The 14,794-nt window shown below is 41.5% G+C and overlaps 1 protein-coding gene across 18 annotated transcripts in view; it reads left to right on the forward strand.

Moving 5' to 3' along the window:
- Positions 1-14,794, forward strand: part of LOC135167869 (ankyrin-3-like) — a 119,196-nt gene that overhangs the window by 93,759 nt on the left and 10,643 nt on the right. For 15 of the 18 annotated variants that reach the window (XM_064131513.1, XM_064131504.1, XM_064131515.1 and 12 more), the window contains one exon: positions 86-14,530. The exons of the other annotated variants lie outside the window; for them this stretch is intronic. In XM_064131513.1, the coding sequence (XP_063987583.1) occupies positions 86-14,530 (14,445 nt within the window). The remainder of the gene's footprint in view (positions 1-85; positions 14,531-14,794) is intronic. 18 annotated transcript variants of the gene reach the window in all.

Consider the following 14,794-nt stretch of genomic DNA (forward strand, 5'->3'; position numbering starts at 1 on the left):
AAGAAAAAAAAACCTTAAATTGTGTATTATGTAATTTAAATATTCTCTAGATGTACCTTAAAATTTTATAATACTTAATTAACAGGTGTTTTACAAGACGCTGAGAAAGAGAAGGAGAAATTAGCAAAGGAGGGGTGGTCAGGGGTTTATGATGATGCGAGTAAAGAGGCAGAAGGTGCTGTAGGGCAGATTGAGGGAATTATAGCTAACGAGAGTGTAGGTCGCGGGGAAGACTCGATTGAGCCGTTGTTTATTATGAAAAAGAGAATTGATACCCCGCACGGTACTATCATTACTACGATTACAACCACGACAAAAGGTGATCCCAAAAGTAGAACAGTTGTGTCAGAAACAAAGACCGTTAAGGAAACAATGACACCGGCGGGTGGTCAAGTGCATTTACCTGAAACTAAAGAGCCAGGGGCTCTGTCCCAAGACACTTCCAAGAAAAAAGTCACTATCACAGAAACTACTGTGATCCTCGATTCTGATCTTAAGGACGCGGCAATTTCAACCAAAAAATCGATGGATGAGCCAAGTGCGCCGATGGCTGCGTTTGACCCAAACGTTGAAGCCGATCGCACTGTGGAAGAGGCCCAGGACATCGACAGGATCCAATCTGATCCTGTGCAGATGTCGGCAAAAGAGCGAAGTGCAAGTGAAAGTCAGAAATCATCGAAAGGCGGCAAGGAAATTGCCGAGAAAACACTGAAAAATAAATTGAACGATGACGTTAAAGATATAAAACCCATGAAATCAACGAAAGAAGGAGAAACTGATGGTTATGATGGCGTGTATGTGTCTTCAGATGAGTCAAAGGCTGAAGAAGGAAAGAAGAAAGAGAAAGGTGGCATTTTCTCTGGTATATTTAAGGGACCAAAACTAAAGAAAGGGAAAAAACGAGACTCGAAAGAGATATCGTTTGACAGTGGCGATGAAGACATCAAAGCGACGAAGGAGTTTCTCGAAGACACGAGAAAAGTTGCTGATCTGACACGAGACTCTCCTCAATTCGAGTATCCTCCTTTCGATCCAATGACTTATATATGTATTTGTCCTCAAAAACTTCCTGAACAAGAGCCACATCGAGATCCCAAGTGGTCAACAGCTGATTTTCTCTACGACTCTCGAAGAAGTGCCGAGGCTTTTGTTCCGGACATCGAAGATCCTGAGGAAGAGCAGGAAATCAAGCCCATTGACGGTGTGGCTATCACACCAGAGGCTGAAAAGACTCCAGAGAAGAAGATAGAGACAAAAGAAGAACCAGTTATTGTTGATGATCATAAAGAAAAACACGGTTTCTTCTCTGGTTTGTTCAAGGGATCAAAGAAACATGATGGCGAAGTGGATTCCCCTGTTATGAAGGCGAAGAAAGAAGGTAAAAACATCACAGTAAAACAGGAACAAGAAATTCAGAAATCTGTGAGTGAATTGAAAAGTGGTGTGGATGATGCTAAAGATCAGCTTGACTCATCTGTGAAAACAGCAGTCGATGATGTCGACAGTGTTGTTTCAACGACTAAAAAGTCAGTCCTGGATGACATCACGGACATCAAGAAAACTTTGCGTGACGATAAGAAACAAATTGATGATCGCTTAAACAGTCTCAATACTGACTTGAAGTCACTCGACGAGAAAATCAAGTCCGGTGTTGATGAAATAGAAAAAGAAACTCAACATACTGCTGGAAAATTAAAAACTAATGCTGACGACGCCGCAGATGAGATCAAGGATAAATCTGGTGGTTTCTTCAGTATTTTCAAGAGTCCTAAAACTAAAAACCGTCGCAGTCGATCGAAAGATAAGGATACCTCTAAAGACGTCTCCTTCGACAGTGGAGATGAAGAACTCAGGTTGACTACAGCTGCATTTTTAGAAGACACGAGAAAAGCTGCGAATAGAGCTTTATCGGAATTAGAAGAACAACCTCAACTCAATGAACAAAGCGATATCAAAGTTGAAAAATTCGTTGCGACTGTTCCGGACGAATCGGGACTTCCAAAGGATAAATTAAAAGGCAGTTCATACGATATAAAGATATCAAAAGTTGAGACAGTAACAGTATCACCTGCCGATCCGAAGGATACATCGCAATCTTCAGATCAAAAGCGCAGTCGTGCCGATAAGAAGAAAAAAACCGAACAAAGAAAATCAGGCGAATTCTCAGATTCAGCTGACGAAAGCAAATCGAAGGGAACCAGCTTCTTCGAAAAGTTCAAAAGTCCGAAACTGAGATCGAGAAAGAACCGATCTAGAGATCGAAGTACTTCAACAGAGCCTTCCTTCGATAGCGGTGATGAAGAACTCAGACATGCAACATCAAAATTCCTAAATGATACCCGAACAATTGCTGAGACAACTGGCAGTTGGGAAGAACCTAGAAAGTCTCTAAAGGATACGCTGGTCACCGATGAACCTACATCCCCCCTAAAAGTAGACATCAAACAGCCTCATGATGAAGCACTTGATGGAAAATCCAAAGATGAGGATGGCAAAGGTAAAAGTGGTCTTTTCGGAATATTCAAAAGTCCCAAAGGTAACATCCGGAAGAGGAGTAAGTCAAGGGAGAAGAGTTCATCAACTGATGTGTCATTTGATAGTGGTGATGAGGATTTGAGGATGGCGACTTCCAAACTTTTGGACGATACTCGCAAAATAGCAGATATTATGGAAGAAAATCCATACCCATCTGCTCCGGTTCTTGAATCGCCGGAACGTGATGGAGATGGAGAGAAATCAACAGAACCAAATGATAAAGCTGGTCTCTTGTCTGGAATTTTGAAGAGTGCTAAACATGCAGTTGAAGAAGTTACTGACGATGTCAAAGAATTCTGGGAAGAGACGAAAGAAGAGGCTGAAGAAGAGAAACAAAAAACTGATCATGAACTTGAGAAAACTACCAAAACAGTTGCCCAAATTGGAGCCGGAATAACTACTGGAGAAACTGTTACAGCTAAAATTGATAAGAAGATTGATGAACCTTTGGAGACTACCATCCATCTTCAAACTGTAAAAGATGAAATCATCAGTGTGCCCGATAAAACTGATCACAACATCCCACAAGACGTTATGATTGCCTCAACTGAAGTGAAAGAAAAAGCTAGCAAGACCAGCAAAGACATTGATAAGGCTAAGAAATCTACATCCAAGCCGATCAAAAAAGAGATTGAAGTGAAGAAAGGAAAAATCGCAGTAGATACAAAGAAAGTCTCAGCGTCGCCAACTCCTGCCAAACGCAAAACTGACAAAGTATCAGAAAAATCAAAAGAAAAAGGTTCCGGTCTCATTTCAGGCCTCATTAAAGGTGCTAAGCATGCCGTAGATGAAGTCTCAGAAGATGTTAAAGAATTTTGGGACGAGACCCAGGATGAGGCTAAGAAGGAAGAAGAACGAGCTCAAACTGAAGCTGAGGCCGAGGTGAAGAAAAGCTCTTCCATTAAGGATTCCGATTCATCAGCTGACGAAGCAGGCAAAAAAGAAAAAGTAGTGGGAAAAGATGCTCCAGGAGGGTTGAAGGGAATCAAAGGAAAAGTGATACAAACTACCACTACGACCGTTAAAACTACCAGGGTATCTCCTCCGAAAAACGGCAAAGCTGTTGATCAAACTAAAAAGGCGGCAGCACAACCTCCCAAAGAGGAATCTAAAACAATAAAAAGAAAATTGAGTGACGTTGATAAAACCGTTGCGGCTAAGACTAAAACTACCAAGGAAACCGTTACCGAAAAAGTCAAGGTTACTAAGAGTATCCCAGAAGTACCGAAAGCTGCAAAGGATACTACTGTAGAGAAAGTTAAATCAGTGAGTCAGCCAGCTGTAGAGCAAACAAAGCTGTCTAAAAGTAGTCCTACAGAAAAGCTTAAATCTGACAAAAGTAATGGCCAGGATAAGACGAAGCCAATCAGGCAGTCTCCTCCGAAAGTTGTTGGAGACGTTGATCAAGGTAAAAAGGCAGTTTCCAAACAAGTCAAAACCGAAATCAAACTAACTAAGGGTAAAGTTGACACCACTTCGAAAGGTGCAGCAGGTCCAAAGGCTGCAGCCGTCAAAAAGGAGAAAGAAGTGAAAAAAGGAAAAGATAAGGGTTCGGATTTCTTGACAGGCATCATCAAAGGCGCTAAAGACGCAGCTGATGAAGTTGCCGAAGATGTTAACCAATTCCTGGATGAGACGCGAAGGGATGCTGAAGAGCAGGAAGAGCAGTTGCGGCGAGAAGCTGAAGAGTCTGCTAAAACTGCTGAAGATATGAAGAACAAACTAGTTCAGGATGTCGAGGCAGCTAAGGCTCATGCATCTGACAAAGTTACTGACAAGTCCAAGGATGCTGTTGATTTAAGTCAGGCAATCACTAAAGAAGCAGAAGAAGTGATCAGTGGTATCGACGGTGAACTCAAGAAAGACACGAAACTCATCCAAGATCACATCACTGAGACAGCAACAATTGCTGTTGATTCGACCGAAAAAGCAGCTGATAAAGTTGAGAAAGAAGCTAAGAAAGCAAAAGATAAAGGCAAGGGTTTCCTATTTGGTATTTTCAAGGGTAGTAAGCACGCCACCGACGAAATGACTGATAGCATCCAAGATACAATCGATGATGCGAAGAAGGAAGCAGACAAGGGTAAAGCAGCCATTCAAGATGGAGTGAAAGATGTAAAAGAAAAAGTCGATCACGAAGTCACTGTAACGAAAGCGGATATTAAGAAATCTAAAGACTCTGTTGATAAGGAAATTAAAGATGGGAAAATCTATATTGATGAGAAAATATCTGGTGCGGCAACGGCTGTTAAAGATGATGTCGATGCTGCACTGCGTCTAGGACAAAAGGAAATTGAACAGGCAGAGAAAACAGTTGAAGTCGCTGTGAAAGAGACGGTGGATAAGTATGATGATGGTGTATCTAAAGTCCGTATTGGAGCTGCCAAAATTGCTGATGCTGCCGAAGAAACATCTCAAATAGCTCAGGACACTACGAAGCAGACAGTAGATAACGTTGTCAAAACTAAGGATGCTGCTGTATTGGAAATCAACAGAAATGCACAGGTTGCGCATGACAAAGTAATTACTGCAGCTGACGAAATGTCCGATGTGATTAAAGATGAGAAAGACCTGATTGAGAAAGAGGCCAAGAAAGCTAAAGACAAAGGCAAAGGTTTTTTCACTAACATCTTCAAAGGATCTAAACATACAGTCGACAATGCTGCGGACGACGTACAACAGTTCCTAGACAAATCTAAAGATGAAGCTGCCAGAGATAGAGAACAACTGCGACAGAATGCTGAAACCATCGGTAAAAATGTAACGGATATTAAGGATGACATCGTCAATGATATCAATTCCGGTAAAGATGCTGTCATTCAATTAACTAAAGCCGGTGACGATACTCTTTCTAGTACCACAAAGCAGGTATCAAATGCAGCTAAAGACGCAAGCAAAAAAGTGGCTGATGAAATATCAGATACCAAAGATGCTATTGCTGCTGACCTCCAGAAGAAAACAGACAAGTTGAAAGAAGACGTTAAGGAAATTTCTCACACTGTTTCCAAATCCACCGATGAAGGTCAAGACAAAATTGAGAAAGAAGCGACAAAAGCTAAAGAAAAAACAAAGGGTTTCTTCTCAGGAATTTTTAAAGGAGTCAAACATGCCTCGGACGAAGCTGTCGAAGATGCAAAGGACCTTGCCGACGAAGCTGGAAAAGAATTAAAAGAAGATCAGCATAAAATATCGAAATATGTTTCGGATACCACCAAAACCGTTAGTGATGGAGCAGTTGAAACTGTGACTGCAGGTAAAGATGCGGTTATTGATGCTGGCCAAACCGTAGTGGACACAGCTTCCAGGACCGCACAGCATGCAGAGAAGGCAACTGGCGACGCGATAAAGAAAATTATCGATGATACAACAGAGGCGAAAGATTCCATAAGTGGAAAAATTAGCAAAGACTCAAAGAACTTGAAAGGTCAAATAGAGCAGGACAGCGATAAAGTTGTTACTACTATCCAAGAAAGTAAAGATAAAGTTGAAAAGGAAACTGGAAAAGCTAAAGATAAAACCAAGAGCTTCTTCACTGGCATCTTCAAGGGCGGCAAGCACGCAGCTGATGAAATCAGTAAAGACACACAAGATTTCCTTCATGAAACTGAAAAAGCGATGGAAGAAGAAGATCGCAAACTATCAGCGCAAATCGCAGAAAAGAAAGCCACTATTATTGAGGGTGGAGAAAAGGCTCATGATAAGCTCGTCAACACAGCAATTGCAAGTAAAGAGGCTCTTTCTGATACAGCTAAGTCGGCTGATGATGCACTAAAAAGCGCAGCGGTAGGAACATCAAAAGCGGTTGAGGACACTCTGAAGAAAGTTCCCGAAAAGATAGAAGAATCTAAGACAGCAGTGACCGAAAAGGCAATAAAGGAGATGGATAAATTAAAAGATGACGTGAGCAATGTCACCCAATCTGCTATTGACACCGCAGATGCAACCACAGACAAGATAGAAAAGGACGCCACCAAAGCTAAAGAAAAAACTAAAGGTTTCTTTTCCGGTATCTTCAAAGGAGCAAAACATTCAGCAGATGAAGTCGCTCAAGACACAAAAGATTTAATGGGTGAGGCTGCAAAAGAAGTTCAGAAAGATGAGCAGGTGGTAACCAAAAAAGCTTCAGAAGTAAAAGCGCATGTTGCTGATGTTGCTGAAAAGACTAAAGATCAAGTTATTGATACTGCTGTTGCAGGAAAAGAGGCAGTTACTGACATGGTTCAAGCTACCGGTGATGTAATTTCTAGTACTACGGGACAAGCCTCACAGGCAATTCATGGCACAGTTGAAAAAACGGCTGATGATCTAGCGCACGCAAAAATATCTGTGACAGAAAAAGTCAAAAAAGGTATAGAAAGTTTGGAGGATGCTGAAAAAGATGTTGCCGGTACTATCGGACAAGAGAGTCAAAAAGCGGAGAAGGAAGTGGCCAAAGCGAAGGGAAAATCCAAAGGTTTCTTTTCCGGTATCTTCAAAGGAGCGAAACATGCTGCAGATGAAGTCGTCGACGATGTGAAAGAATTTATTCATGAAACAGAAGAAGAAGCGAAAAAAGATGAAGAAAAATTATCAAAAAATATTTCTGACACAGCATCAGGGATAAAAGACGTCGCAGAAAAGGCGAAGGATAAAGTCGTGGACACTACTATTGCAAGTAAAGATGTTGTTGTCGATGGTGTTAAAACTACCGGAGCAGCAATCTCGAGTACTGCAGGAAAAGCGAAGGACAAACTCATAGATACCGCGGTCGCTGGCAAAGATACTGTCATTGATGGAGCTAAAGCGACAGGTGAAGTAGTTTCAAATACAGCAGTGGAAGCAAAAGATAAACTTGTAGATACAGCTGTTGCGAGCAAAGATGCAGTTGTTGCTGGAACTAAAAGAGTAGGTGATGCAGTTTCAACTGCTGCAGAACAAACATCAAAAAAATCTAAAGACACAGCTAAGAAAATTTCCGATAGTGTTAGTGAGACGAAAGATACTGCAGCTCGTAAAGTAACTGAAACAGTAGAGAATATCCAGGATGGAATGAAAGATGCTGGTCATGCAGTCGCTGAATCTGTCAAAGAAAGTGAAGAGAAAATAGAGAAAGAAGCGAGAAAGGCTAAAGATAAAACCAAGGGATTCTTTTCAGGGATTTTCAAGGGTTCCAAACATGCCGCTGAAGAAGTAACCGACGACACGAAAAATATCATTAAAGAAACTGGAGAGAAATTGATAAAACAAGAGAAAGACAAAATTCCAGAACGATCTTCAGAAGTCAAGCAGAGCGTGTCCGAAATGAAGAAAGACATTGAACAACATACGGAAAAATTGTCACAAGTTCCGGATACCGCAGCAACTGTAACTGATGCTGTAAATAAAGTTAAAAATGAACTGATTGACAAAGCTACTACTGGCAAAGACACTGTGGTACACATGGCCAGTGCTACTGGCGATGCTCTTTCCAGTTCTGCAGACCATGCATTAAGAACCACTCAAGATGCATCACAAAAAGTTTTTGATGGCGTAGCAGATGCGAAGACCGCTGTCTGTGAACAAGTCAAAACAGATATGGAAAATTTGAAAGATGATGCTCACGCAGTTGCAGACACTGTCCAGGAACAAGCAGACAAAATTGAAAAAGATGCGTTGAAAGCTAAGGAAAAAACTAAAGGATTCTTTTCTGGCATTTTCAAAGGAGCGAAACATGCTGCTGATGATGCCACTGAAGATACAAAAAATTTCCTCGAGCATGAAACGAAATGCCTTCAACACGATCAGGATAAACTATCAAAACAATTTGTAGATACCACAACAGCATTTACTGAAACTGCAGGTAAAGCTGCAGATAAAGTTGTTGAAATATCTGTAACAGGTAAAGAAGCCGCTGTTGATGCTACCAAAACTGGTGCCGATATCCTTTCAAGTTCTACAGAACATGCCCTAAAAACCACTGAAGATGCAGCAAAGAAGGTTGTCGATACGACCGCTGATGTGAAGGAAGCTGTCAGTAAACAAGTAAAAACTGGAATGGAAAATGTAAAGGATACAGTACGAGATGCCGCTCATACTGTTGATGATGCTGCTGCTGAAATCAAGAGTGAAGCTGAAAAGGAGGCAACCAAGGCAAAAGAAAAAACGAAGGGTTTCTTTTCTGGCATTTTCAAAGGTGGCAAACATGCAGCTGATGAAGTCGTTGATGATGTGAAAGACTTCATGCAAGAAACTCAAGATGAAGCAAACAAAGAAAAAGAGAAAATATCGAAGGAAATTTCTGATACAACAACTAGCATCACTGACACTGCAGGACATGTGCATGACAAACTGGTTGACACTGTGGCAGCGGGTAAAGATGCTATTACTGACACAGCCAAGACAACTGGTGATGTAATTGCTAGCACTACCAAACAAGCAGTGGAGACAACCAAGGACACCGTTGAAAAAGCCAATAAAAATGTGAAAGAGACAAAACAAGCTATAACTGACGAAGTGAAAAAAGAAACTGAAAGTTTGAAAGATGGAGCGAAGCATGCCACCCAGGCCGTCACAGATTCCGCGAAGAAAATTAATGAGAAAGCAGAGAAAGAAGGAGGAAAAGCTAAAGATAAAACGAAGGGCTTCTTTTCAGGGCTTTTCAAAGGCGTTAAACATGCTGCTGACGAAGTAGTTGATGATGTCAAGGACTTTATCCATGAAACAGAAGACGAAGCAAAACAGGAGGAAGAGGAATTATCACACCACATTTCCGAAACGACCGCCAGCATCGCTGACGCTACTGACAGAGCAAAACGTGAAGTAGTCGATACAGTCCATGCGAGTAAACAATCTATTGCTGACAAAGCCGAGGCTGCTGGTGCGACAATCTCCAGCACTACCGAGCAAGCATTAAAGACAACTACAGATACACTTAACGACATTGGTGATGGAGTGAAGGTAGAGACTAAAAGTTTGAGCGATGGGGTAAAACATATCGCTGACACAGTTGTCGATTCTGCAGACGATGCCAAAAAGGAAGCTGAGAAAGGAGCAGCGAAAGCGAAAGATAAAACTGAAGGCTTTTTCTCTGGCATCTTCAAAGGAGCTAAACATGCGGCTGATGAGGTTGTTGATGATGTAACAGAATTTATTCATACAACCGAAGAAGAAGCTAAACTCGAGGAAGAGAAATTAGCCGGAAAAATTTCGGATACTACTGGAGCCATTGCTGACACTGCACGAGAAGTCAAGGACCAGGGCGTTGCCACCGTTGTTTCCAGTAAGAATGCCGTTATTGATACTGCTAAGAGTACTGCTGATGCAGCGTCCAGTGTTGCCGGAAAAGCGTCAAAGGCAACTAAGGATACCGCAAAGAAAATTGTCGACAATGTAACAGAAGCAGAAAATGCTGTAGCTGAAAAGCTAAAGAAAGACACGGAAAGTGTAAAGGATGAGGTGGAACATGTAGCTTCTGCTGTCGCCGAGTCGGCTCAAGAAAATAAAAATGCAGTTGAAAAAAAAGCAGCGAAAGCTAAAGAAAAAACCCATGGATTCTTCTCTGGAATTTTCAAAGGAGCTCAGCATGCGACTGATGAAGCTGCCAAAGAAACAAAAAAATTGATCAATGAAACTGGAAAGAAGATAGAAACAACCGAACAAAAAGCTGCAGAAAAAATCTCAGACGCAGCAACAAATGTAACGGATGCTGCAGTAAAAGCTAAAGATCATGTAGTTGAGACTGCTGTAGCAGGAAAAGATGCTGTAGTTGATGCCGCTAAAGTTACGGGCCAGAAAATCGAACAAATGGAGCAAAAGGCTGCAGATAAAATCTCTGATACAACAGCAGATGTGACTGATGCCGCAGTAAAAACTAAAGATCATGTAGTTGGCGCTGCTATAGCTGGAAAAGATGCTGTAGTTGATGCTGCTAAAGTTACTGGTAAGAAAATCGAAAAGATGGAACAAAAGGCTGTAGAGAAAATCTCGGATACAACATCGGATGTCACTGATGCCGCAGTAAAAGCTAAGGATCATGTAGTAGGCACTGCCATAGCAGGTAAAGATGCTGCAGTTGATGCCGCTAAAGTTACTGGTAAGAAAATCGAACAAATGGAGCAAAAGGCTGCAGAGAAAATCTCAAACGCAGCAAAAAATGTAACGGATGCTGCAGTAAAAGCTAAAGATCATGCAGTTGAGACTGCTGTAGCAGGTAAAGATGCTGTAGTTGATGCCGCTAAAGTTACTGGCAAGAAAATCGAACAAATGGAGCAAAAGGCTGCAGATAAAATCTCTGATACAACAGCAGATGTGACTGACGCCGCAGTAAAAGCTAAAGATCATGTAGTAGGTACTGCCATAGCAGGTAAAGATGCTGTAGTTGATGCCGCTACAGCCACTGGTGAAGTACTTTCAAAATCTGGAGAGCACGTATCAAACACCGTCAGCCAGACGGCTAAAAAAGTTGGCGACGGTGTAACAGACACGAAGAAAGCAATAAATAAAGAACTTGAGAAGGATGAGAAAATCATTGCAGATGCAGTGCGAGACACTGCTCACACCCTTGATGAAACTGCTGAAAAGACAAAACATAAAGCTGAAAAGGAGGTGACAAAAGCTCAAGAAAAAACAAAAGGCTTTTTCTCTGGCATTTTTAAGGGTGCTAAGCACGCAGCTGATGAAGTAATTGACGATGTCAAAGAATTCATTCATGAAACTGAAGAAGAGGCACAGGAGGAAGAAGAGAAAGTTCGAAAGGTCGCGGCTGAGGCACTGAAAGATGCAAAGAAAACCGTAGACGAATCTACAACAAAAGTTTCTGATGAACTGGGAAAATTGCACGAAAAATCAGAAAAATTGAAAGATGACGCACATAAAACTGTGAAAAGTGCTGTAACAAGCGGAACTGATGCATTGAAAGATGCAGCACGTAATGTGTCACATACAACAAAAGAAACTGGCCATAAAATCAGCACAAAAGTTAGTGATGCCAAAGACACCGTACTTCAGGAAATGAAAGATGATGCCCATATCGTTGATGAGAAGATCGCAGAAACAACGGATCAGGCCTCTTCAGCTAAAGAAAAACTAGAGAAAAAAGCAAAGAAATCCAAAGAGAAAACTAAAGGCTTCTTTTCCGGCATCTTCAAAGGTGCAAAAAATTCCTCAGAGGAGAGTATTGATAATATAACAGAAGCCGCCAAGTCCATTGATAAATCTATGAGTGAGGCAGCTACAGGTATTACTCTGGCTGAAGCACAAAAGGATTTGTCAGCCAGTGAAAATGCTGTAAAGGAAGCCACGACGGCTGCCGGAGAAGCTGTTTCTGATATACCCACCACAATCCAAGGTGCATCGAGCGAAGCAGCTAGGAAGCTAGAAAAAGAAGTGGATACAGCTAGGAAGAATATGGCTGAGGAACTTGATCGAGCTGCACATCTAGCCGAAGAAAAAGCAACAAAGATCTCCAAAGCAGGAGCAGAATCGGCTGATGCAATGAAAACGTCTGCAGCTGAGGAAGTTGGCCGCGTTAAAGAAAAGGGCACAGGGTTTTTCTCTGGGATTCTTAAAGGCGCTAAGCATGCAGTAGATGAAGTTGCAGCAGATATTGATGACTTCAAAACTCAAACTAAAAAAGAAGCTGAAGAAGAAGAAGAAGCCGCTCGACAAGCTTTGAAAGATTCGGCGGAATCCGTGAAGAGCGTTAAACATAAAATAGAGACTGATATACATGCTGTAAAAACTAAAGTAGATGACCAAGCTTCCAAAGCAGTTCAACGTGCTGAAGATGCAGTGGCAACTGCAAAAACAGATTTGGAGAAAAAGTTGGGTTTAGTCGATCAGAAAGCTCTAGAAACTGGGGAATTCATTTCGGGAGCAGCTGGAAAGGCAATTCAAGATGTAAAGGATACCTCCAAGAAGATAGATGATAAAGCTCATGCAGTGAAGGACTCCATGGATAAAGAGCTGAAGGAAGATTCAAAGGCTGTTAAACAGGCACTATCTGATGTTGCACATACCGTTACTGATCCGGCCGAAGCTGCGGTGCTCCAGATCGAGGCGGAAACTCAAAAGACTAAAGAAAAAACTAAAGGTTTCTTCTCTGGTATTTTCAAAAGTGGAAAGCAAGCAACTGATGAAATGGCTCATGAGAGCCAGGAATTCATCGACAAGAGCAAGAAAGAATTTGAGGCGGAAAAACAGGCAGCAACGAAAGCAGTAATCGAAGCATGCGATAACATTGCGGCGAATATTCAATCTGAAAAGGAGAAAACTACCCAAAAATTATCAGAAACAGGTCATGACCTTTCAAATGCAGCTGTGGGAGTTGCAGAAGATATTGGTGATGGTTCACCAAAGATTCAAGGTAAAATTGACCGGAATATTGAGGACGTGAAAGATAAAACTCACAAAGTTCATGAAAAAGTAACTAAAGAAACTTCCAAAGTCTCTGGCCAAATCATCAATGACCTTCATGATACAAAGGACGCTGTGATTACTAAAGCAGACACGACTACGGCAGCAGGAAAAAAGAAAATTGATGAGACAGTTCAATCAGCAACTCACTCTGCTGGTGCTGCTTACCAAGAAATCGACAACAAGGCTAAAGTGTCGAAAGAGAAAAGTGAAGGTTTCTTTTCTGGTATTGTAAAAGGTGCTAAACACGCCTTAGAAGAAGTTACAGATGATGTTAAAGAGTTCTGGGATGAGACGAAGGAAGAAGCTGAAGAAGAAACGGAGCACGCTAAAAATCAAATTAACGAGGATGTCCAACATGAGCTCGACGAGCCTGGACGATATATTCACATGGCTAAAGATGGACGTCTCGATTTCAAGGACCATGAAGATGAGGAACAAACAAAAACTGAAAAACCAAAGGCAAAAACTGGTCCAATTTTCGGTATTTTAAGACGTGAGAGGCATGATAAAGATGATCACGATAAACACGGAACCGTTGGTAAGGCCGTCATTGATACCACTGACGCAATAGCAGATTCTGCGAAATCTGCTCTTGACAAAACGACACATGAAGTAACAGAAGGTCTAAAAACCACAGAAAAGGAAATTGTTGACAAGAGCAAGGCCGTCGTGGACTCTGTAGAAACTGCAAACGATCAGCTCGCGCAAGATGCCAAGAAAACCAAAGAGAAAAGTTCAAAGTTCTTTTCCGGAATTATTAAGGGTGCGAAACACACCGTAGACGATGTATCCGATGATATTAAGGAGGTCTGGGATGAAAGCAAGCAATCAACCCAAGAAGACGTTAAACAACTCCAGGAAGAAGTCAAGAAAACTAGAAAACAAGTTGAAGGTACAAAAGATGAGGCATTGGCAAATTTGAAGAAGAAAGAAAAGGAACTGGAAACGAAAGTATCTTGCGAATACAAACCTGTCGTTCAAACCATCCAAGACATTTCATGGTCAAGCCAACCAACAGCACAAGATCCTTATGCCGCGACACTGGCCTTTTTAGAAGACTCTCGTGACACTGCACTGCAAATAGACGACAGAATGCCAGCTCCATCCGCGGAAAGTGAGTCCCCCCGAGAAGAAAAAACTTCAAAATGTAAATCAAAGAGTGTAATTTCGAGTATGGTGAAGGGTACGAAAAAGGCAACTGAAAAATTCTGGGAGGAGACAAAGGAGGAATTCGCTCACGTATCTGATAGTTATGACGTATCTTCCCCGCAACATAAAACAGACAAAAAAAGTGATATAGCAGAGGACGCAGAGGTTACCTTACAATCGTTCGGTCCACTTGAGGGTAGAATTAGGGAAACGAGTACAGTAACAAAAACAGTTTCAGGCATTCCAGAAAAATTAAATGCAACTCAAGATTTTGGTAGAGAAGTTAGGGTAGCAAGAACTGAAAAATCACTGGAACGAGAGTTAGACGATAGTAGTAGGGTGAAGGGTGTAGGGCACCTTGAGCCTCATGCACGGAAAACCGTCACGACAATAGTAACAAAGTCGTCTATGAGGACGACAATGTCGACCCCGCCACCCAGCCCCGACGAGCTCGGTGACAGTAGAATTAAAGGTATCTGCAAACAATGATTGATTGTGTTATACATATATATTACATACCAGCTGTGTGTAACATGTATAATTTTCCATTAAGATTATTTTTAATGCTTTTAATATCCTTTTTTTTTAACCCATTTTTATTTAATTTAATGGTAATTATTTTATTTTCCCTCCAGTGAAGCCTATTAACGGAGGAAACGATTTAAACAAATGCCAGATATCATGCACCACAACGTCATTAATCCAATAATGTTTATTTATCCATAAAACTTAAATG

Source organism: Diachasmimorpha longicaudata, chromosome 12 (assembly GCF_034640455.1).
Source record: "Diachasmimorpha longicaudata isolate KC_UGA_2023 chromosome 12, iyDiaLong2, whole genome shotgun sequence".
Classification (NCBI taxonomy): Eukaryota; Metazoa; Arthropoda; class Insecta; order Hymenoptera; family Braconidae; genus Diachasmimorpha; species Diachasmimorpha longicaudata.